General features: G+C 42.2%; 1 protein-coding gene across 1 annotated transcript; it reads right to left on the reverse strand.

The window, feature by feature from the left end:
• Nucleotides 1-5,112: 5,112 nt before the first annotated feature.
• Nucleotides 5,113-24,506, reverse strand: LOC115146186 (proline-rich membrane anchor 1-like). The gene is made up of 4 exons (XM_029688103.2): nucleotides 23,528-24,506; nucleotides 22,414-22,555; nucleotides 18,965-19,091; nucleotides 5,113-7,358 (listed from the first exon to the last, which is right to left on the reverse strand). Exons 1-4 carry the CDS (start codon nucleotides 23,708-23,710, stop codon nucleotides 7,259-7,261), a joined length of 552 nt encoding a protein of 183 aa, XP_029543963.1. The 5' UTR covers nucleotides 23,711-24,506; the 3' UTR covers nucleotides 5,113-7,258.
• Nucleotides 24,507-26,158: the final 1,652 nt, after the last annotated feature.

Genomic DNA, 26,158 nt, shown 5'->3' on the forward strand with positions numbered 1-26,158 from the left:
TAACAGCCACAGACAAGAGACATACAGAAGCACTCACTGTACAGTATACTCATAAAACCAATAGTGTGTCTTCTGATTGGCCATAATCATTCAATAGCACATAAGCAACCTAAAATCTTCTAATTACAGAAATAATCAAATTTATACCACAGTGGCTATGTTACTGTAAACAAATAAGGTGATTATTTTCCCATTCAGCCCTGTGAAATACCTTGTATTTTATCTGGGCGAGCCACACAGAGCTTTTTGAGATAGAGAGGCTCCGTGGCCTTCCTGTTCAGGCCTGTCAGATCTTCTTTATTACAGAGCAACCCAGAGTGCCCTGACTGGACAATGCATGAATGTTTAAATTGCCCGGAGTGTCCCATTGCATTATCATCAAGTGGCACATCTAAAGCAGGAAAGGCAGACTACTGTATAGTCTCTCATTCACATTCCTCTGCGGTGCTCTCCCTCCCTCTCTACATGGCTCAGCTTGGACCCTGATGGACTTCTCCCCCTCTGAAGTCTCAAAATAGGGCTACTTAATGTTAGATCCCTTACTTCAAAGGCAGTTATAGTCAATGAACTAATCACTGATCATAATCTTGATGTGATTGGCCTGACAAACATGGCTTAAGCCTGATGAATTTACTGTGTTATATGAGGCCTCACCTCCTGGTTACACTAGTGACCATATCCCCCGTGCATCCCGCAAAGGCGGAGGTGTTGCTAACTAACATTTACAATAGCAAATTTTAATTTACAAAAAAAAAGACGTTTTCATCTTTTGAGCTTCTAGTCATGAAATCTATGCAGCCTACTCAATCACTTTTTATAGATACTGTTTACAGGCCTCCTGGGCCATATACAGCGTTCTTCATTGAGTTCCCTGAATTCCTATCGGACCTTGTAGTCATAGCAGATAATATTCAAATTTTTGGTGACTTTAATATTCACATGGAAAAGTCCACAGACCCACTCCAAAAGGCTTTCGGAGCCATCATCGACTCAGTGGGCAACAAATAATCTGTTCAGACCCCAACCAAGGAGCATCAAAAGTCATGCTATAAATTCCCAGACAACACAAAGATTCCTTGATGACCTTCCAGACTCCCTCTGCCTACCCAAGGACGTCAGAGGACAAAAATCAGTTAACCACCTAACTGAGGAACTCAATTTAACCTTGCACTATACCCTAGATGCAGTTGCACCCCTAAAAACGAAAAACTTTTGTCATAAGAAACTAGCTCCCTGATATACAGAAAATACCCGAGCTCTGAAGCAAGCTTCCAGAAAATTGGAACGGAAATGGCGTCACACCAAACTGGAAGTCTTCCGACTAGCTTGGAAAGACAGTACCGTGCAGTATCGAAGAGCCCTCACTGCTGCTCCATCATCCTATTTTTCCAACTTAATTGAGGAAAATAAGAACAACCCGAAATGTATTTTTGATACAGTCGCAAAGCTAACTAAAAAGCAGCATTCCCCAAGTGAGGATAGCTTTCACTTTAGCAGTGATAAATTCATGAACTTCTTTGAGGAAAAGATCAAGATCATTAGAAAGCAAATTACGGACTCCTCTTTAAATCTGCGTATTTCTTCAAAACTCAGTTGTCCTGAATCTGCACAACTCTGCCAGGACCTAGGATCAAGAGAGACACTCAAGTGTTTTAGTACTATATCTCTTGACACAATGATGAAAATAATCATGGCCTCTAAACCTTCAAGCTGCATACTGGACCCTATTCCAACTAAACTACTGAAAGAGCTGCTTCCTGTGCTTGAACATAATAAACGGATCTCTATCCAACGGATGTGTACCAAACTCACTAAAAGAAGCAGTAATAAGGCCTCTCTTGAAAAAGCCAAACCTTGACCCAGAAAATATAAAAAAACTATTGGCCTAAATCGAATCTTCCATTCCTCTCAAAAAGCGGTTGCGCAGCAACTCACTGCCTACCTGAAGACAAACAATGTATTCGAAATGCTTCAGTCTGGTTTTAGACCCCATCATAGCACTGAGACTGCACTTGTTAAGGTGGTAAATTACCTTTTAATGGCATCAGACCAAGGCTCTGCATCTGTCCTCGTGCTCCTAGACCTTAGTACTGCTTTTGATACCATCGATCACCACATTCTTTTGGAGAGATTGGAAACCCAAATTGGTCTACACGGACAAGTTCTTGGCCTGGTTTAGATCTTATCTGTCGGAAAGATATCAGTTTGTTTCTGTGAATGGTTTGTCCTCTGACAAATCAACTGTACATTTCGGTGTTCCTCAAGGTTCCGTTTTAGGACCACTTTTGTTTTCACTATATATTTTATGTTCGAAAACATAATGTTAACTTTCACTGCTATGCGGATGACACACAGCTGTACATTTCAATGAAACATGGTGAAGCCCCAAAATTGCCCTCGCTAGAAGCCTGTGTTTCAGACATAAGGAAGTGCATGGCTGCAAACTTTCTACTTTTAAACTCGGACAAAACAGAGGTGCTTGTTCTAGGTCCCAAGAAACAAAGAGATCTTCTGTTGAATCTGACAATTAATCTTGATGGCTGTACAGTCGTCTCAAATACAACTGTGAAGGACCTCGGCGTGACTCTGGACCCTGATCTCTCTTTTGACGAACATATCAAGACTGTTTCAAGGACAGCTGTTTTCCATCTACGTAACATTGCAAAAATCTGAAACTTTCTGTCCAAAAATGATGCAAAAAAATTAATCCATGCTTTTGTTACTTCTAGGTTAGACTACTGCAATGCTCTACTTTCCGGCTACCCAGATAAAGCACTAAATAAACTTCAGTTTGTGCTAAATACGGCTGCTAGAATCCTGACTAGAACCAAAAAATGTATCATATTACTCCAGTGCTAGCCTCCCTAAACTGGCTTCCTGTTAAGGCAAGGGCTGATTTCAAGGTTTTACTGCTAACCTACAAAGCATTACATTGGCTTGCTCCTACCTATCTTTCTGATTTGGTCCTGCCGTACATACCTACACGTACGCTACGGACACAAGACGCAGGCCTCCTAATTGTCCCTAGAATTTCTAAGCAAACAGCTGGAGGCAGGGCTTTCTCCTATAGAGCTCCATTTTTATGGAATGGTCTGCCTAGCCATGTGAGAGACGCAGACTCGGTCTCAACCTGTAAGTCTTTAGTGAAGACTCATCTCTTCAGTAGGTCCTATGATTGAGTGTAGTCTGGCCCAGGAGTGTGAAGGTGAACGGAAAAGGCTCTGGAGCAACGAACCGCCCTTGCTGTCTCTGCCTGGCCAGTGCCCCTCTCTCCACTGGGATTCTCTGCCTCTAACCCTATTACAGGGGCTGAATCACTGGCTTACTGGTGCTCTTTCATGCTGTCCCTAGTAGGAGTGAGTCACTTGAGTGGGTTGAGTCACTGACGTGATCTTCCTGTCTGGGTTGGCGCCCCCTTGGGTTGTGCCATGGTGGAGATCTTTGTGGGCTATACTCGGCCTTGTCTCAGGATGGTAAGTTGGTGGTTGAAGGTATCCCTCTAGTGGTGTGGGAGCTGTGCTTTGGCAAAGTGGGCGGGGTTATATCCTTCCTGTTTGGCCCTGTCCGGGGGTATCATCGGATGGGGCCAGTGTCTCCTGCTGCAGTAGTTTGTATCGGGGGGCTAGGGTCAGTTTGTTATATCTGGAGTACTTCTCCAGTCTTATCCGGTGTCCTGTGTGAATTTAAGTATGCTCTCTCTAATTCTCTCTTTCTCTCGGAGGACCTGAGCCCTAGGACCACGCCTCAGGACTACCTGGCATGATGACTCCTTGCTGTCCCCAGTCCACCTGGCCGTGCTGCTGCTCCAGTTTCAAATGTTCTGCCTGCGGCTATGGAATCCTGACCTGTTCCCCAGACGTGCTACCTGTCCCAGACCTGCTGTTTTCAACTCTCTAGAGACAACAGGTGTGGTAGAGATACGCTTAATAATCGGCTATGAAAAGCCAACTAACATTTACTCCTGAGGTGCTGACTTGCTGCACCCTCGACTACTACTGTGATTATTATTATTTGACCATGCTGGTCATTTATGAACATTTGAACATCTTGGCCATGTTCTGTTATAATCTCCACCCGGCACAGCCAGAAGAGGACTGGCCACCCCTCATAGCCTGGTTCCTCTCTAGGTTTCTTCCTAGGTTTTGGCCTTTCTAGGGAGTTTTTCCTAGCCACCGTGCTTCTACACCTGCATTGCTTGCTGTTTGGGGTTTTAGGCTGGGTTTCTGTACAGCACTTTGAGATATCAGCTGATGTACAAAGGGCTATATAAATAAATGTGATTTGATTTGAAGTGGTTGTGCTTCAAATGGTCTCCCTTTTAAAATGTCCTACAGAATGTGCAAGGAGAAAATCCTCAAGAATATTGACCAATTGATTCCTTTATGACCTAGCTACCAGAGCCCATAGCTTTTTCCAATTCTATTATTATCTATTGAGGTGGGAATGTTGCACATATTCCCAGATTGTTGATCGATTTGGGTTTGTCAGCTGTTCTATTCAGTCACGCATGTGGGTCACAGTGGTCAGAGTGGTAGCAGAGCAGAAGTGGTTAACCAGTCCTATGTACGTAGTCTGTATGCACAGAGAATGTCCGTGCCAAGACCTGACACCAAAGGAACCCCAGTGGCCCACAAGTTGTCCCGTTAGCATGATCAAGCCCCAGGGGGATGGCTGTGTTTGATAATAGCTGTTCATTAAAAATGAACAGTGTGAGACAGACTGAGAACACGTCCTGCGCCCAGGGGGAGCCCCAGGAGAAGACCAGTACGGAGCTCTCTGAGACACAGAAAGGAGAGGCACCATGGGTACAGGCTAAAAATAACACCTTTATCATTAACACGCAGTGGATTTATCAATGTTGTACCGTATGCCATTCAATTAAAACATGTTCTCATTTTGTCTCTACTTTTTTTGCTTATGTGATAGATAAGACTATAGGCCTATCTTTCTATAGACCTATTTACAACTGAAAAAGTCAGCAACTTAATCAACTGAATGTACATTATTGAATTTATGTCTCCTTTGGTATATAATGAATAAATTGTGCAATAACTTTTCATTGCCAAATATACATGAATGGTTTGCTCCATAAACATGACACCATTGATTCAATTCTAATTGGTAGCACATTGTTTAATTTCTACTATGTATAAACATATTTTCTGTTACACTGTACATGTAATTACAGTCCAGAAGGCAGATATTTTTAAATATCAATATTTACATTCATGCATCCATGATCATTTCCCTCAATGTACAGTATTAGTGACGCATCTTCAGTATCTGGGTACATTATAGGGTATATGGTAATACCTATGCATTCAGGGGTGGACTGACCGACCATCTGGCATTTCAGGCAAATGCCAGATGGGCTGCTCCATTTTTTGACACGTGATTATTGCACAAAATTGGATTTTTTTGGTCTAATAATGGGGTCCTCAGGGAAGACAATGGGCAAATGTGGGGGCCCCGAGGAAAGAAATGGGCTGGTGTGTTAGAAATGACAGGGCCAATTTTTGGTCCCAGTCCACCCCTGTATGCAAATCACAATGCAAGGTCTGTGTTTACAAAATTCAACAGTAATGGAACATTTCAGAGATACTGCCAGACATCCATCTATTGTGCTCTCTCTCACACTCAAATACACATTATATACAGATGAACTGCACCTATGCCAAAAAGTAGCTTAATAATTGATTGATGCTTTAAATCAACTGTTTACTGCTTATAGCAGAAGGATGTTGAGGATGCCTGTGAGTGTGAGTCACATGTCCCTTTTGAGGCCATCCTCTCTGCAACTTAATATCCGGATTAGCCTCTGTTTAGAATCCTGTCCTCCACCACACAGCACTTGAGCCCTGGGCTCATGTGCACTGTTTCTATAGTGATGGGTTCTCCCCTTGCTGAAAGGTGGAACAATTAAAGACTGCAAAATCACATCAGAACATGGCAAAGGGCTTCTCACTGTCCGCCACTGCCTCCCCTGGTTGTCTAACCATTGAGATGTGACGAAACAAAATGTAATATGACGTTAGTATTGTCGGGGGCATTCACCTGTGATAAGACTCGAGGGTAGTACAGAACAAGCTGCTAAAAGCATGGTCCGACAGCACACATTCACAAACTCAAAACACAGAAATCCCCATCATATTCGCTGAAGTCACAGGGGAAGAGAAAAAGGCATGTCAAACAGCAAGAGATGAACAATTGATACCCAAAACTCATTGCAGAGCAAGCTGAAGTGTTTACTGTGTCAGTAGCAAATGAACAGTGGGCTTCAGTGGAGGCTGACTCATAATAATGGCTGGAACGGAGAAGATGGAATGGCATTAAAAAAAATGGAAATCATGTGTTTGATGTATTTGATTCCAATCCACTGATTCCGCTCCAGCCGTTACCATGAGCCCCTCCTCCCCAATGAAGGTGCCACCAACCTCCTGTGGTGTGCTTAAAGCATCAAAGCATTACAAATTAATGGTATGATTATTCAATAATTCATAAAAAATAACACGTTTCAAATCATTAAAATGGAATTCATACGCAGACAATAAATACATAAATGAACAAATAACTAAAATCCAGTTCTCAGCTGTGTTGTTGGTATGGAACATAGGAACTGACTTGATCCCCTTCTTTTACTTCACTCTTGGTATGACCTGTATATATTTTTTTAATTGCATAGTCAGATAATCACTATACATCCCAAACCACACCTGCAACTGTGACAGTGTTGTACAAATTATGCTTTAAATATGAAAAAGGGTCTGAGGTGCATAGATGAGAGACAGCACAAAGAGTAAAACCTGCATGCACAATTTCTTCATGATTTGGTCCTCGCAACCTCCTATCCCATTGCCGCCCTTCAACGTCTGTTCCTACATTATAGTTGCCTGTAAGAATTGCGGAGCTGTATAGATTGGTAGCCTAGCAGTCAACCATCCTCCTGTCAATGACACTTCGTGTTGACAACATGATGTTCAGTCAGTTTGGTGAAGTCCTCAATTCACTTTATTACTAGTTCTCTGAATCCACTTCAATGTTTTGTTTTTATGTTATTTTCACTACTTTCCTTTATCTGGAAGTTTCCTTTCATCCAGGTAACCTGCTAAGAGAGAAGGAAAGGCGTTAATGTGTTTTAAACAGGTCAACCCCTGTGGCGTTCTAGGTAAGAGGGAATTGTTGCATTTTGGGTAGGATGGATGGTGGTGGTGGTGGGGGGTTATGGTTATGCCAATTCCTCTTCCTGACAGTGAACAGTCTACACCACAGTGTTGTTGGGGCCCATGGCTTTCTTGTTGCGTGCACTCATGGCATACTCTCCACGACTCATCCCGTTCTCCTCTTTCCGTTGTGGTTTCCTGCAAACAAACACAACTTATATTGACTGAAACTGGACAGTTTCATCTCCATCTCTTCATTCAAAGACTCAATCATAGATACTCATACTGACAGTTGTGGCTGCTTTGCGTGATGTATTGTTGTCTCTACCTTCTTGCCCTTTGTGCTTTTGTCTGTGCCCAATAATGTTTGTACCACGTTTTGTGCTTCTACCATGTTGTTTTGTTACCATATTGTTGTCATGTTGTGTTGCTACCACGCTGTGTTGTCATGTGTTTCTGCCATGCTATGTTGTTGTCTTAGGTCTCTCTTTATGTAGTGTTGTCTCTCTTGTCGTGATGTGTGTTTTGTCCTATATTACATTTTTTATTTTTAATCCCAGCCCCTGTCCCCGCAGGAGGCCTTTTGCCTTTTGGTAGGCCGTCATTGTAAATAAGAATTTGTGCTTAAATCAAATCAATCAAAGTTTATTTTTTTCAAAGTTTGTCACATGCGCCGAATACAACAGATGTAGACCTTACAGTGAAATGCTTACTTACAGGCTCTAACCAATAGTGCAAAAAAGGTATTAGGTGAACAACAGGTAAGTAAAGAAATAAAAACAACAGTAAAAAGACAGTGAAAAATAACAGCAGCGAGGCAATATACAGTAGCAAGGCTATAACAGTAGTGAGGCTATATACAGACACCGGTAAGAAAGGCTAATTGAGGTAGTATGTACATGTAGATATGGTTAAAGTGACTATGCATATATGATGAACAGAGAGTAGCAGTAGTGTAAAAGAGGGGTTGGGGGGGCACACAATGCAGATAGTCCGGGTAGCCATTTGATTACCTGTTCAGGAGTCTTATGGCTTGGGGATAAAAACTGTTGAGAAGCCTTTTGTCCTAGACTTGGCACTCCGGTACAGCTTGCCATGCGGTAGTAAAGAGAACAGTTTATAACTGGGGTGGCTGGGGTCTTTGACAATTTTTTAGGGCCTTCCTCTGACACCGCCTGGTGTAGAGGTCCTGGATGGCATGCAGCTAAGCCCCAGTTATATACTGAGCCGTACACACTACCCTCTGTAGTGCCTTGCGGTCAGAGGCCGAGCAATTGCCACACCCAGCAGTGATTTAACCATGCTCTCGATGTTGCAGCTGTAGAACCTTTTGAGGATCTCAGGACCCATGCCTAATCTTTTTAGAAGGCTGCGTTTAGCCCTGCAGCCTTGTGAATGTTGACCTGTTTAAAGGTCTTACTCACGTCGGCTACGGAGAGCGTGATCACACAGTCGTCCAGATCAGCTGATGCTCTCATGCATGCCTCAGTGTTGCTTGCCTCGAAGCGAGCATAGAAGTTATTTAGTTTAGCTCGTCTGGTAGGCTCGTGTTACTGGGCAGCTCACGGCTGTGCTTCCCTTTGTAGTCTGTAATAGTTTGCAAGCCCTGCCACATAAGATGACCATCGGAGCCGGTGTAGTATGATTCAAACTTAGCCCTGTATTGACGCTTTGCCTGATGGTTTGTCACAGGACATAGCAGGATTTCTTATAAGCTTCCGGGTTAGAGTCCCGCACCTTGAATGCGGCAGCTCTACTCTTTAGCTCAGTGCGAACTGACTTGCCTAGTTAAATTAAGGTTCAATAAAAAATAAATACAAATGTAACGACAGTAGAGGTGCTTTATTTAACTTAAGAAAATACATAAATCATTCTACTCCTTAAGCCTGTGGTTGTTTACCTACGGAGAGATTGGATTTCATAGGCTGTTGTGGCTGGATGCACTGGTCAGTCATGCTCTCTAATAAGCTGAACAATAAAAAGTCACGTCGCTCTCAGAGCCACGAAAGGAGAAGATAAATCAAACAGAAGAGATGCTGGATGTGGCAATTAGACACACTCCATTGATATATTCGATAACATTTTATTTTACCTCAGAGAAGAGCTTATGTATACATAGAACATCAAATAAATACTAATACTGTAATACTCTATGTGAGTGAGATCCCCTCTCTTGGTTATGTTGGTTATGCTGTAATGCTACTCTTTCTGTGAGCCACATTCTGATGCAAAACAAGCCGAAGCACATAATCCTCCGCTATTATTGGTCTGTGAAAAGCAGTATCCTTCAATGCAAGCCTTTTTCATGCATCCCTCAGTGCTTTTGTGGTTATTATATTTGTCCAGTGTACTGTGTCTTCTATGCCGACCCCTTCAGCTGCTCTCCTCTGCACAGGCTTATGTAACCCAGAGACAGATCGGAATACATTTAGTACAGTCATTGTCCTACTCAATACTGTACACTGCCTTCAGTGGCACAGGGGGCCCTTAAGCTACATCTTAGCTCAGTGTCTCCTTCCCTCTCCTCTTAAAGCCACTGCTGGCCAGTCTGACCTGACGGACAGTCGTTCAGTCTAATCCAGACCAAGACTTTGCCCTGCCATGGGATCTTACTGGGATGACATTTAAATATTCAATAAAATATATTGTTCACTCTTAGGCATCATCCACAAATGCTATTTTTACAATTACTAATGCGATATCTTCTTGCATAAAGAGAGTATTTACATCTCCATGGATGTTACAAGCCTTACTGTAGTACTAACTTGGAGAACTTAGAGTCCACTCATTAGTATAACAGAATGGTCACTAATGAGTACTCAGTAGCTTCCTGACTAGCTTCCTGTCTGGGGGTGACAGTTGGCTTCCTAGGTCTCAGGCAAGGTTACCCATCAGGGTTTCAATGCACTTCCTGTGTTGTGCTATCCGTAAATGTAATCTGTAGGAGTGTGTCCTGTAGTGGGCCAGACAGTGGTGGTGGTGGTATTGATGTCTACCCACAGACAGCGGCAGCCCTGCTGATAAACAGATGCTGTGTTCTCCTTCTGGGACCTAGGACAGCCTGGGAGAGGAAACTGCCGGGCCCAAGGGTACCAACACATCCTGTTGGGAAATGATTGGCTAGTGCTGGTGTGTGTGCATGTGCGTGTGCATGCGCGTGTGTGTGTGTGTGTTTGCTTTCCCAAAAACCTTGTTGGTGATGGCTACCCACAGACAGTGGCAGCCCGGATGATAAACAGATGCTGTGTTCTCCTTCTGAGACCTGGGACAACCTGCCAGGAGAGGAAACTGCCAGGCCCAAGGGTACCATGGAACATTTTATTTTGCAACGTGACCCAAATGAACTACACTCCAGTGCATGCATTATGACATTGGCTGAAATAGTATTCACACGTAACTATTTCATGTTTCAAAACAATTTTTTTATCCAGAGGAAGGGTACTGCTATGGGATCCCCTATGGCTCCTAACTATGCTAATTTATATGTGGGTTACATGGAGAGACAGGCAATTCTCAATACTCTCAAAAATGTTATTATTTGGAAATGTTACATTGATGATAATTTTTGTTTGATGGAGGGGTGATGCAAAACAGCTCCAGGGGTTCCATGTTTTCTGAACTCTTGTTCTGAGCACCTGAAATTTCCTATGCAATCTGACACACGACAAATCAGTTTCCTTGATCTTCTGATTTTGTGTGAGGATAACAGTTTGTTGAGGGATGATAGCTGTTACCCGCTTCCCTTGAAAAACAGTTTGCCCTACAACCAATTCTGTCCAATCAAAAGATTTTGCAAAAAAACATCATATTGACAGAAACATGGCTGAGATGCAAAGAAAATTCAAGGAAAGGGGATACAAAAATGGTCAGATAAATACTGCCGATTAGGAAATCCAAAACAAATCTCGTAAAAAGAAACATTCTTGCGTTCTTACTACTCGCTATTCAAAGTGCTCTGAATGTATTAAGGGAATCGTTCACAAACATTGGCACATTTTAAGATCTGATGACAGTATAGGTATAGGGCTCCCAAGTGGAGCAGGGGTCTAAGGCACTGCATCTCAGTGCAAAAGGTGTCACTACAGTCCCTGGTTCAAATCCAGGCTGTATCACAACCGGCCGTGGTTAGGAGTCTCATAGGGCGGCGCACAATTGGCCCAACGTCATCCAGGTTTGGCCGGTGTAGGCAGTCATTGTACAGTAAATAAGAATTTGTTCTTAACTGACTTGCCTAGTTAAATACATTTAAAAAAAATAGGTAATGTGCTTTCAGACCCTACCTTGTTTGTATTCTCACGGGGCAGAAATCTCTGAGATCAATTGGTAAACATTGATTTACCATCCCAAAATAACCCCACACAAAGTCTGTCTGAGCTCAATGCTCACTTACAGTGCCATTGCAGAAAGAAAAAGTATGTGAACCCTTTGGAATTACCTGGATTTCTGCATAAATTGGTCATCAAATTTGATCTGATCTTCAAGTCACAACAATAGACAAACATAATGTGCTTAAACTAATAACACACAAATTATGGTATTTTTCTTGTCTATATTGAATACATAATTTAAACATTCACAGTGTAGGTTGGTGATAAAAATAATTTAAATTATGTGCGTAGGATACCTACTGTTTGTGTGTAAGTATGTGCGCAGCTATAAAATGGATGTCTTTATATAATGGACTTCAGAACATTCTCGTGAATAAACACTTTTATTTTTGTAAACTGGGACTCTTGTCTGCTTCATTCAACCAGAATCTTACAAACACTGGGTTGCAGACTGACTAAATTAATTGAAGTTTATGAACATTGATAACAAAATTCTCCTAACAGTTTGAAAAAGTATGTGAACCCCTAGGCCAAGGACTTCTCCAAAAGCTAATTGGAGTCAAGAGTCAGCTAACCTGGAGTCCAATCAATGAGATGAGATTGGAGATGTTGGTTAGAGCTGCCTTGCCCTATAAAAAATAGTTTTAGTTTGCTATTCACAAGAGATCTCACAAGACCTAAGATTAAGAATTGTTAACTTGCATAAAAGCTGGAAAGGGTTACAAAAGTATCTCTAAAAGCCTTGATGTTTATCAGTCCACGGTTAAACAAATTGTCTATAAATGGAGAAAGTTCAGCACTGTTGCTACTCTCCCTAGAAGTGGCCATCCTGCAAAGATGACTGCAAGAGCATAGTGCAGCATGCTCAATGAGGTTAAGAAGAAACCTAGAGTGTCAGCTAAAGACTTATAGAAATCTTTGGAACATGCTAACATCTCTGTTGACGAGTCAACGATACGTAAAACAGTAAACAAGAATGGTGTTCATGGGAGGCCACCACGGATGAAACATCAAAACCTTATTTCAACTGTAAAGTATTGTGGAGGGAGCATCATGGTTTGGGTCTGCATTGCTGCCTCAGGGCCTGGACAGCTTGCTATCATCGACGGAAAAATGAATTCCCAAGTTTATCAAGACATTTTGCAAGAGAATGTTAGGTAATCTGTCCGCCAATTGAAGCTCAACAGAAGTTGGGTGCTGCAACAGGACAACGACCCAAAACACAAAAGTAAATCAACAACAGAATGGCTTCAACAGAAGAAAATACACGTTCTGGAGTGGTCGAGTCCTGACCTCAACCCAATTGAGATGCTGTGGCATGACCTCAGGAGAGCAGTTCACATCAGTCATCCAAACAATATTGCTGAACTGAAAACGTTTTGTGAAGAGGAATGGTCCAAAATTCCTCCTGACCGTTGTGCAGGTCTAATCCGCATCTACGGAATGTTTGGTTAAGGTTATTGCTGCCAAAGGAGGGTCAACCAGTTATTAAATCCAAGCGTTCACATACTTCTTCCACCCTGCAAAGGGAATGTTTACACGGTGTGTTCATTAAAGACATGAAAACGTATAATTGTTTGTGTGTTATTAGTTTAATCTCTCTGGGATATGTGGGACGCTAGCGAGAGAAAATGCAGAACGCCAAATTCATGTAAGATACCAAATTAAAGCTACACGTGTTGTGAATCCAGCCAACATGTCAGATTTCAAAAAGTATTTTCGGCGAAAGCAAACGATGCTATTATCTGACGATAGCACCACCGTAAACAAAGAAAGAGAAGCATATTTCAACCCTGCAGGCGCAACACAAAACGCAGAAATAAAAATATAAATCATGCCTTAACTTTGACGAGCTTCTTCTGTTGGCACTCCAATATGTCCCATAAACATCACAAATGGTCCTTTTGTTCGATTAATTCCGTCGATATACATCCAAAATGTCCATTTATTTGGCGCGTTTGATCCAGAAAAACACCGGTTCCAACTTGCGCAACGTGACTACAAAATATCTCAAAAGTTACCTGTAAACTTTGCCAAAACATTTCAAACTACTTTTGTAATTCAACTTTAGGTATTTTTTAAAGTAAATAACCGATCAAATTGAAGACGGGATGATCTGTGTTCAATACAGGAAGAAAACAAACTGACGATACCTTTCTGGTCATGCGCCTCTAACAAACAGTACACTTGAAGTGACCCTCGTTTTGAACAGGGCTACTTCTTCATTACACAAAGGAAAAACCTCAACCATTTTTTAAAGACTGGTGACATCCAGTGGAAGCAGTAGGAACTGCAAGAAGGTCCCTTAAAATCTGGATTCCCAATGAAAACCTATTAAAAAGAGAGTGACCTCAAAAAAACAACAATCCAAATGTTTTTTTGTCAGGGTTTCGCCTGCTACATATGTTCTGCTTTACTCACAGACATGATTCAAACAGTTTTAGAAACTTCAGGGTGTTTTATATCCAAATCTACTAATAATATGCATATCTTATCTTCTGGGGATGAGTAGCAGGCAGTTAACTTTGGGCATGCATTTCATCCGGACGTGAAAATACTGCCCCGTCACCAAGAAATTAAGCAGACTGTGTGTTTGTCTATTGTCGTGACCAAGATGAAGATCAGATAAAATTGTATGACCAATTTATGCAGAAATCCAGGTCTTTCCAAAGGGTTCACATACTTTTTCTTGCCACTGTACAAATCTAGATCCTTCAAACACTCCCAAACAGGGAAAGAGATCCCAATCAAAGGTGTTATCACATGCTCCACTAAGGCAGTTATTTATCTTATAATTTGTCCTTGTGGAAAAAATTATGTTGGCAAAACAAAGCGCAAATTAAAAGTAAGAATCTCTGAGCATCGTAGCACCATTATGTGCAAAAACTGGACGTACCCAGTTGCGGCCCACTTTTTGGAAGCAAACCACTCTATTTCATCCCTTTGCTATATCGGAATCGAAAACGTCACCCTCCATAGGAGAGGGGGTGACCTTGACAATGTATTGTTAAAATTAAAATGAAAGGCCACTTGGATCTTTAATTTAGAGACCATTACTCTATTCGGGCTCAAAGTAGAGTTTGATCTCCTGAGGTGCTGACCTGTTGAACCCTCTACAACCTCTGTGATTATTATTATCTGACTTTTCTGGTCATCTATGAACGTTTGAATATCTTGGCCATGTTCTGTTATAATCTCCACCCGGCACAGCCAGAAGAGGACTGGCCACCCCTCAGAGCCTGGTTCCTCTCTAGGTTTCTTCCTAGGTTCTGGCCGTTCTAGGGAGTTTTTCCTAGCCACAGTGCTTCTCCACCTGCATTGCTTGCTGTTTGGGGTTTTAGGCTGGGTTTCTGTACAGCACGTTGTGACATCGGCTGATGTAAAAAGGACTATATAAATACATTTGATTGATTGATCTGAAGCCATTCTTGTGATTATTGTGTTTTTGCTAGCCATTGTAAATCATGTTTGTAGGACTATGTAGTCAAATTGTATCTATGATCGTAAGTTATTCATTCATGCTTTTTTATATGTTCTATCTATACCTCTAAATCAACCAATGAAATCAAGTCACAGCTGGCCATGATTACAGACACCTGTGTGTCCTTTCAAACTATTTAAACCTGCAGTGTTTGTCATTATACCCTGATGAAGACAGCCTGTCGAAAAACGTTGGCTATTAAGCTCCTAGAATGTGCAGCTCTCCTTTTCTTTTTCAAGGGCCCAAGGGTACCAACACATCCTACTGGGACAGTATTGGCTGGTGTGTGTGTGTGTGTGTGTGTGTGTGTGTGTGTGTGTGTGTGTGTGTGTGTGTGTGTGTGTGTGTGTGTGTGTGTGTGTGTGTGTGTGCATACTTTTATGATTGGAGATTGGTAGGGGAGTTGGGATACACCAGACTTTCCCACTGAAGTCTCCATGGACCACTGAAAAGGTGTTTAAAGCCCCATAACTTTCTCCACTGGCACTGACCTAGTCTCAAGTCAATGATCATCAATGTTTTTCTAGCAGGCCACCATAGAGGGCAGGGTGTTCGGGCCTCACAGCGACCTCTACCCAGCCCTTCAATAATAGATGTCATGCTGTTGACACGTGGCAGGTGGCTACACAACACTTCACAGGTCAGATTAATATTTCATATCAAAGCTGTGCAATCGCAGCACACGTCCGTTTGAAGTTTGGGGAAGGGATAATGTTGAGGTTGGGACATGTGTTGAGCTGTTTACAGTTATTCTCATACCATCTGGACATTAGAGGAACATGCTACTGTTTAAAGACCCCTCATAAAGTGTTTTCACTTTTCACTGTATCGGAAGTGTAGTAATGAAATATCATAAAACCAGAATATTATATATGCTTTGTAATAAATTCATTAAAGATACAGTATATTTTGCTTCCTCGTGAAATCTTTAACTGAATGGTTATGCTGGATTTACCCTGAACATAAACTGTCGTGATTTGTCCTCCTTGCTGGACAGAAATCCCAGAGGAGCGAGTAATTGAGAAAAACAGGCACAGTGTGTTGTCTTGTTTTGTTGTGGTGTTTAGATTCCCTGCATTGCTGACAGCATGGACTGCAGCATCATGTCTGCTGTTTGGATAGCACAGCACTGTCACACAGCACGTCTGAATCATGCTCTCCATGCTCACAAACATCAACTCCCTTGATGCTATGAACTGAATTGAATGGAATTGGATGAAATGGGTTTCGTCCAACCTCTTTGCCTCTGACAAATGACTGGTGGAATAAGATTATGAGACAACAAAACAACAGGCCAAATGTGTGCAACCCAGCTAAGGGACAGTCGGGGCTTGCAGAGATAGCTCCTCTAGTGTCTGTGCTGCTGGGGCCTTGGCCACACTCCAGCTGATTTTCATTGGGAAAGCCTTGAGCACTGAGGGGCTGGACGGGCTATATATAACTGTTTCTGTTTTTGTCACTGACAAAACCTCTCTCACGTTGTTATTGACTAAGACACCCAATTACTGCTGTTTCCCAGCTTTGGTAGACAACATTCATCTGTCTCTGTTTCTCTGACTCTTTTTCTCTCTACATTCTTTCTCTCCCTCTCGGTCAGAGAGGATCCATGACAATTTTCAAATCAATATTTTAGATTTTTTCATTACCTCTGTTTCCTCAGACTGATTTGTTATTGGCTCAGGGCTAATGTGGGCAGTCAGACTGGACCTTAGCATTTCTCCCCCCTCACTCAGTCACCGGGGATCGAGGCACAAAGTCTGCAGTCACAGAGCCCACCTCCATAAGAACTTCAGGACACGACCCGCTTGCATGTATAAAAGATGTAGCCTGCGACTGAATGACTGTGCAAATTAATTCATAAATAATGACTTGAGTTTGGGGCTACAGCGGCCCTTATTGCAACAACACTTTCCTGCTATAGCTGCATTAAACAGGTGCCCCTTGGCTACAGAGGGGGCTGGTGAAGTCTCCAGCTGTATATCTTCTTTAGTCACACTGTGCCTGTTAGTGTGTGTGTGTGTGTGTGTGTGTGTGTGTGTGTGTGTGTGTGTGTGTGTGTGTGTGTGTGTGTGTGTGTGTGTGTGTCTGTGTGCACAGTATGTGGGTGTTTAAGTGTCTGAACATGTGTGTCTGAGTGCCTGTGTGACACTGCCTGAATGTCAGACAAGGAATTAGGTCTTGGTTGTGCTGCAGGCTAAAACCCCACATGCAGTGGTGGAAAAAGTACTAAATTGTCATACTTGAGTAAAAGTAATGATACCTTAATAGAAAATGACTCAAGTAAAAGTGAAAGTCACCCAGTAAAATACTACTTGAGTAGAAGTCTAAAAGTATTTGGTTTTAAATATACTTAAGTATCAAAAGTAAATGGAATTGCTCAAATGTACTTAAGTATCAAAAGTAAAAGTATAAACCATTTCAAATGTCTTAAATTAAGCAAACCAGACGGATAAGCAGGGGCACACACATAATTTACAAACGAAGCATGTGTGTTTAGTGAGTCCGCCACATCAGAGGCAGTGGGGATGACCAGGGATGTTCACTTGATAAGTGTGTGAATTGGACCATTTTCCTGTCAAAATTTAACGAGGACTTTTGAGTGTCAGGGAAAATGTATGGAGTGAAAAGTACATTATTTTCTTTAGAATCATAGTAAAGTAAATGTAGGAAAAAATATAAATAGTAAAGTACAGATTCCCCCCAAAAATGACTTTAGTAGTACTTTAAAGTATTTTTACTGAAGTACTTTACACCACTGTCCACATGGCCTTTCCTCCGATGAGCCAATCCAAACAGAGGAAAATAGTTAACATCGTCACTACGGCGACAGGGTCATGGGCTTTCCTCCGATGAGCCAATCCAAACAGGGGGAAATAGTTCACATCGTCACTACAGCGACAGGGTCATGGGCTTTCCTCCGATGAGCCAATCCAAACAGGGGGAAATAGTTCACATCGTCACTACGGCGACAGGGTCATGGGCTTTCCTCCGATGAGCCAATCCAAACAGGGGGAAATAGTTCACATCGTCACTACGGCGACAAGGGTCATGGGCTTTCCTCCGATGAGCCAATCCAAACAGGGGGAAATAGTTCACATCGTCACTACGGCGACAAGGGTCATGGGCTTTCCTCCGATGAGCCAATCCAAACAGGGGGAAATAGTTCACATCGTCACTACGGTGACAGGGTCATGGGCTTTCCTCCGATGAGCCAATCCAAACAGGGGGAAATAGTTCACATCGTCACTACGGCGACAAGGGTCATGGGCTTTCCTCCGATGAGCCAATCCAAACAGGGGAAAATAGTTCACATCGTCACTACGGCGACAGGGTCATGGGCTTTCTCCAGTAACCCATCTTGGCTTTACATTCACATCGATTCAGTTGCTAGTCTAAAAAGCTCTGTACAATTATGCAATTCAAAATCAGCCCACGCCAAGAAATAAAACAGGGAAGTATTTCAATGTCTAGAACACTGCTGACAGGAACTGCTGACTATAGCGCAGGTCTTTCAGATCATTGGGTTATTCCCAGTAAGATTATAGATATCATTTCCATCTAACTTGCTTTATGGAGAAAGCTGCATTGTGTAACATTATGTATGATATCCAGTATTAACGAGTGACAGTGTAATGACTTGCTGTAGGTAGAGCTTTCCAGATGATCCCTGTGACCTGTTCCATTACTGTGACCTCTGAACACCCTCTGACCCATAACACAGGCCACGTGTCCTTCTTTAGAGCAATAACAACATGGCAATGACATAGCAACAACCCCCAGAATCAAATCTTTTTCACAGTCACTAATTATTGTTGTAACCTGAGCAATGTTTCAGGTTGTGATGAAAGCTTAATAAAATGCAGAATAATTGAATTGGAAAGGAATATATATGTTTTTTTGTTTAGATTGATGTATTCCGAATGGATGTCGGCTATACGAATGACAAGACGCAATCTTTTCCATGCCAATCTTGTTGACATAGGTAACTGACATACCTCTTTATGGCCTTGTAGCAGATGATCATGGCTGAAAGGAGGAAAACAGCCGAGGCACAGCCCACTGTTCCAAGCACTAGGATCTCCATCCACCATGGCCTCAACAGCGGCAGAGGGGACTCAACCACTGGGAGTGATGAGGAGAGGGGGATGGATAAAGAGAGAAAAATACAGTTTCATTTTCAAACATAATTAGCCTTCTAACACAGCCCTAGCACTTGAACGCTAATCGAGATTAGGTTATCATGCAAACTGCTTTAGCCTAGATCCTGTGTTTGTCCTACAGTATGTATTACATCATAAATGCTTCATAGACAGCCATTCTGTCTTAGGACGGCATGATGAAAGCTCATCATTAATGCAGCAACACCACACCCCATGTTGTAAATCAACTTGCCAGTGATCTGCTTAAAAATAGATTGATTCTCAACCTTCTATTACTATACTATTACACCATAAAACTCTGGGCCTGATTTGCTTCCTTACTCTGGATAGCAGGGTAATGCTCACCTGTTCATCAAATTCTTAGGTTAAATGTTCAGAGATATCTAACCCTGCTCCATGAATCATTTAAAATGCAGTCAACCTTTATTACACAAGCACTCCATGTCCAAACTGATTCCACCTACAGGAGCACCATGTTATGGTCACATGTCTGACTGAGGGTTAGGCTATGTACAAGTACAAGGACACACACCAGGGAACTTATATTACACTCAGTGCAGCTTAGCAACGAACAGTATCTGAATAGTGTACTCCATGCCCTCACCATCTCTCTAGACCTTCCACTGTTCTCTCTCTCAACATGTTTTTTTCTCTAGCCACGTGCTGTTTTCGCTCTCTCTCCCTTTCAGTCTCCTCTTTTTTTCAAAGGTGAATAGCCTTCCATAGAGATAGTTAAAAGCTTTGTGGCACTGACAATACTGCTCAGTTTGACAGGAGGGAGATCTTAGGGGTCCCCAGCAATAAGCATGTCTCACTCTGTCTGAGCCGGAATCCATTTGACTATATCTAAGTATTAAAACATGAACTGAATATAGCTCCCCAACCCACTGCCAAGTGTAATGATGGCTGGGTTTAATAATGTAGGTTTATCATCCAGGTTTATCATGCAAAAAAACACATCCCATGCATTCAGAGTATAGTTTTGTTGTGAATGAGAGGGAGGAATTGACTCCATGGTAACGCACAACCCGCAGCAATGCTGTGGAATATTTAAACACTTTAGATTTATCCAGAGCAAATGACATGGCACGTTTCTCCCCAGCACACCACGTCATAAGTCAATTTGAATGTAAAATCTCCTTTGAGCCTAACTTCAGTTCTAATCCTGCATTTTGGATTCAATTCAGTCAGGGGTACGGATCTACTTCAGCGTGATAAAGCTCTCTCTTTTGAAGGGACTTCTGAGCCATTTTTTAGAGCACATACTTACTCAACACTGCCAATTTGCCTCATTTAAAACTTTTTGTCAATACAATCTCTCTCATTGTCCCACTTCTTCATGCATATTCATGTCTGATTTTGGGACCAGTCCAATCAGCTCCCTCATGCATCTGGCACACACCAAAACAAACAGATTTTACAGCAGCAATGATTACAGTTCAATCCTTTACTTTGAAGTTTGCCTCTGTTATTTATTCACAAAGTTCTCGCTGAGGCCAGAAGACCAATGTTTTGCCTCCTTCCCAATACATGAACAGCATAAATATGTGCCTTCTTCCCAACCTTCCATAGACTATGATTTAAAAATGCTATTTTCACATTTTACTCCAAGAAATGAATGCTTTTTTGCCAAGCCAAGAGGTTTTGCTCTGCCATTGTAATGGTTCTCTTCTTTTCAAACCACATAATACAGAACGACATGCTGAATTCAGAGAATTCAGAGAATCTCATAGAATCATTCAGGGAACCTTCCATGCAGTGGCCTTGACAGTAGTCACAGAAAGATCTAGAAGCATAGAAAAAGAACAACAGACATGCATAAACATACACACATATTGTGCATCTATTTGTATTACGCTTTAGATTCATAAACGGGGAATTAGAATATGGTGACACAATACCCAGCCAATAAACTTTAGACCACGTTTACAGTTAAGACCCGATGGAAGAGTCCTGCGCTCATGATCGACGACATTGTGGACTTATACATCAACAGGTGGCCGATAGGTTAGGTAAGTTAGAGTCACAGTGGTCACTGACAGCCCTATCTTCTATTCATAGATGCCTCACTTGGTCATTTAGGAGGAAAGAAGGCCTATCTGAATTGACCAGACAGAGGAAATCGTTTAATCTGATTGATTGAACCCTTTCCACAGCTGTCTGTTGAGCATTTAACGATGAAGTGCCCCTGCACACTCTCAGTATGAAGTGTTTCAGCTGACTGATTTTCAACAGTCTCAGTGTTAACCTGGGCTGAGTGCACAATCAGCAATGCCTGTCCCATATTTCATAGGACTGCTCATTACAGTATTCATGACAACATACACCAGTTGTATTGACAAACTATCCTCTTTCCACCATCGCAATGTCATACATTGATTCATATAGTTGATACAACTAATTTGTCAATGACAAGAATGTCCCCGTATCAGATCAGAAACATATCTGATCATTAGTTAAGCACTGAAATATGTTGAAGGAGACATTGAAACCAGTAAGGCAAGAAACTCAGGAAGAATACAGAAAACTGTGTGGCAACGCACACACGCGCACACACACACACAGTCAGTGGTCCCATCTTGACTTACAAAATGAAGACGGGACTGCCGGGACAGTTCATTAGCCTTCTTATCTGTACCAAAACCCTAATTTAATGAACTCATCTGTGTTTTAACAAGGGGGTCCTCGAGGGGAAACCAAACCACTGAGCCTGGCAGGACAAGAGGCAGAGATTCCACAGGCAACTGTGTACTCCCGAAGGTAAAGCCAGGCACAAATGATCCCTCTATTCTGCTGTGAACATCCTGCCGGCTCTAGTATCAGGCACTTGTAGTCTTCTCAGAAAAAGCCTTTCTCCGTCCACACACACCACACTCTTCCACTACTCAGAAACCTCATGTGAGAAGATGCAAACACTTCATTCCACTACAGATGGTCTGGTAGAAAATCAGAGTAGCAAGACACTTCAAGTGAAAAGGTTTAGATAGATACAGGCACTGGAAGTGAGCCAGGTGTGAGTGAAACAGGTGACAGTGAGACAGGATAGTGAGACAGGAGAGTGAAACGGCAGAGGCTGGTTGGTGTGCTGTGAGACAGGTGTGAGTGAAACAGGTGACAGTGAGACAGGATAGTGAGACAGGAGAGTGAAACGGCAGAGGCTGGTTGGTGTGTTGTGAGACAGGTGTGAGTGAAACAGGTGACAGTGAGACAGGATAGTGAGACAGGAGAGTGAAACGGCAGAGGCTGGTTGGTGTGGTGTGAGACAGGTGTGAGTTGAGCCTTACCTGTGGCCAACAGTAGCCGTGGGGGAGGTGGGGGCGGAGGCGGGGGAGGAAGGGGAGGGTAGCTTCTACACTGGCATGCCAACTGGCAGTGTTCGCTCACTTTCTCAGCTACAGTCTGTGAGCATGCCCTCTGGAGTTCACCCTTATGGACACAGAGAGAGAGAGAGAGAGAGAGAGAAAGAGTTTCACTATTCATTATGCATTCAATCATATTTACTTTCATTATCCACCCCCAAAAGACATATTTCTGAAAAAGTCTGCCTTTTTAATGATTAAATATGATTGCGAGATGAGGGCTTAGAATGTTGATATATGCCTACTGTAGCCTACTTACTGAAATGTCCTGCACCATTAGTGCTAGTGCATCAGCAACTAAACCATCCGGGTTTGTGGTTTGGAAACCTCTGGATTTCCACTCAGTAGTACCCAAGATCATATCCCTCTACTATACTGCTTCCCCAGAAGCTGTATTCATAGACATACTGGATGGTACCATGCCTACGGCTGCAACCTTCTCCCTCAGAGAAACCACCCACCACCAGTGGGCAGTAGGCTGCCCTGAGGAGTGTGTGTGGGTGGACTTGGAAACTCGAGCAGATCACATTACACATGAACCTTGGCAACATCCCGTGCCTGCACAGCCGGCTCACTGCTCTCTGTAGGCAGCAACAAGGGCCAGGGGTTAGAATGCTCATCCTCAACATCATATTCCAGATGGGAATCTATAGCTCTCTATGTGCTACTTTCCAGGAGCCTACCACTTTCTGCCTGCCTTCCTGTGTGTATGCTTGTGTGGGTGCGTGTGTAACAAATCACTGTTAATAGTATATTTCACATGAAAATATTGCATCAACTGACTGGGAACTACAGCTGATTACCACTCAAAACTTCTCCATAGCTGGTGCAATAGTGTGAGAGTGCAAAGGCAAGAGGCACATCAATAAACATAGCGTGTTTTTTTAAAGTATATATTTGATATAACATAAAAATGTGACAAGAGCAGGATCAAAAGCTGCTAATACCAAAATCACCCTAAAATAGAGCTCCACTTACGTTTGTGTAATAACTCGCCATGCGTAAAATTACAATAGGCGCGCACGAACATAATACCTACCTGGCATGAGAGTAAAACCAACGATAGAATGCAATGACCGAAAAGAAGAGGCCAAAAACTTAAAATAAATGGTATTCGATCTTGGACCAGCATTCCTCCTGAGCTCTTCTCGAAGACACTAGACAGCGTAGCGAGTAAACAAGCACGGTATGCATAGGATTGGACCGCTTGGGAAATTCTCATTCACCCTATCCAAGTCGTCGGCGATATCTGTGACTGGCGTCTCCAGAAATAGTTTATGCCATATTAATTTTGCTCTTGAATTTCCGTTGTCGTTGGCATATGACAGGCAAGGAAAGCAGGTGACCAGGCAATCCCAATAATTCATATATCTAAAGTTATTTATCTGGGCACTCAAACCCAATCCGAATAAATGCCCTATAGGTCGATGTCCAGCGCTGTGAATCCAACCGATGCTCCGTTACTCCGTGTGATGTGAGAGCGGTAAACGGGACATAGGCTACCTTACATTCTTGCCTGTCAGCATGCATGTATGCAAATACTCAAGCCATCGAAGTTTGAGCAAATTATGAAAAAAATATCCTTTGAATTATTGTCCAACACAACTCCCCAAAAAAGCTGCAGCCCCGTAACACATTTCCTCAGCTTATTTAATAAATCTTACTGTATTTACAAATATATGCAACTCTGGAGAGCAGAGCAAAGGGTTAAACTGATGCATCCCTCTGCATAAAGACTATAGATTAGGCGGAGAGCCTCACGGTACCATCGCGCATTCAGTGCAAGTGTAACTCGCACTTGACGTCCTCGCGTAGTGCCCTTCCTTTCAGCTCATACTTGACTGCGAGTAGGCTCCGACCTATTCTCGAATACCACGAATGGTAGGAAAAGTTGATCAGACGAGAGAGGTTTATCGAGACACGTAGTTCGAAATGTCCAGTATGCAAGAAAATAACATTTATGAATGGTAAGAATCATGTTCACACCGGTCTATCCCGTTAAGCGGCTAGAAGACGATGAGAGCGGGTAGGAGGGATGAAGCCATCTGAGGAAACCACTCAGAAGACTGGATGGAAGTCAGGATTCAGATGTGGGCACATAATACACACAATAATAGCATATTGTAGAATATTGTATAACCCATATATGTATATACAAAACAATTAGTGTAAAATACAGAAACATGTTGCCTTTACAGTAGTCCAGGCTATATACTGCGGTTTGAAATGTGGACATCAAGACTCAAGCTTAGAAACCATCAAGACTCAAGCTTAGAAACCATCAAGACTCAAGCTTAGAAACCATCAAGACTCAAGCTTAGAAAACAAAATGTGATTTTTTCAAAGTTTGCGTGAAAAAGTATAGTAGGCTAAATAATGTTTATTCCCCATCTGTGGATGGGACGCACTAACATTGGGGCCAATTGCAGACCCTACAGAGGGAACGGTAGGAGAGGAAAGTTACATAACAATTTCGACGTGCATGCAGACCTCTGTAAATAACAGACACCGTTATCCATAGTCCATGTTTACGGTCTCTCTCTCACGACCTCAGTTGACAAGCCAATGTGGTGCTCTCAAAACATGAAGCCTAAGCAGCTCTCTCCATATAATTATCCTCTTCCTCCCTGATCATCACAGAGTGGAGAGGGTTTCTGCACACTAAAGGTCAATTACTTCCTTTAACTAGAAAACTGCTCTTAACACTTTGGAGTGGAAAACACAAGACTCTTTAAAAGGTTAATTGCAGCTGTTACTTACTGTGATTGTTTTTGATTAAAATGGTAAAAAAAAAGATGTAATAGCTTCTTAGCAAAGGGCAATTTCTATCACTGTCTGGGAGTGGTCTGAGTGGGGAGGGGAAAACTGAAAAATTGCCATTATTGGCAGAGATATTTGGAACTTTTTTGTCAATGGTCTATTACAACCTCTACAGCTTCTGTGGGTCCCCTGCGGGACGGTTGAGCTAACGTAGGCTAATGTGATTAGCATGAGGTTCTAAGTAACAAGAACATTTTCCAGGTCATAGACATATCCGATATTTCCAATTTACAGTAGCTATTACAGTAAAATAATACCATGCTATTGTTTGAGAAGAGTGCACAGTTATGAACTTGAAAATGTATTAATAAACCAATTAGGCACATTTGGACCATCTTGATAAAAAAATGTTGAACAGGAATACAATGGTTCATTGGATCAGCCTAAAACTTTGCACATACCCTGCTGCCACCTAGTGGCCAAAATATAAATTGCACATGGGCTGGAATAATACATTATGGCCTTTTTCTTGCATCTCAAAGATGATGGTACAAAATTTAAAAAAAAAACACGTTTTTTTTCTTTGTGTTATGTTTTACCAGATCTAATGTGGTATATTCTACTACATTAATTTAGCATTTCCACAAACTTCAAAGTGTTTCCTTTCAAATGGTATCAAGAATATGACATCATTGCTTCAGGTCCTGAGCTACAGGCAGTTAGATTTGGGAATGTCATTTTAGATGAAAATTGAAAAAAGGGGGCGGATCCTTAAGAGGTTTAAACTAATTTGCAGCATGCTGATGATACCACTGAAGGCCAAAACTCCATCCCACTAAAACTGATTAAAAAAACAGACAGTCTTTTCAAACAGAACTTACACTAAAAGGGCATTATCATCATTTTCACA

The sequence above is a fragment of the Oncorhynchus nerka genome, linkage group LG18 (genome assembly GCF_034236695.1).
Source record: "Oncorhynchus nerka isolate Pitt River linkage group LG18, Oner_Uvic_2.0, whole genome shotgun sequence".
Classification (NCBI taxonomy): Eukaryota; Metazoa; Chordata; class Actinopteri; order Salmoniformes; family Salmonidae; genus Oncorhynchus; species Oncorhynchus nerka.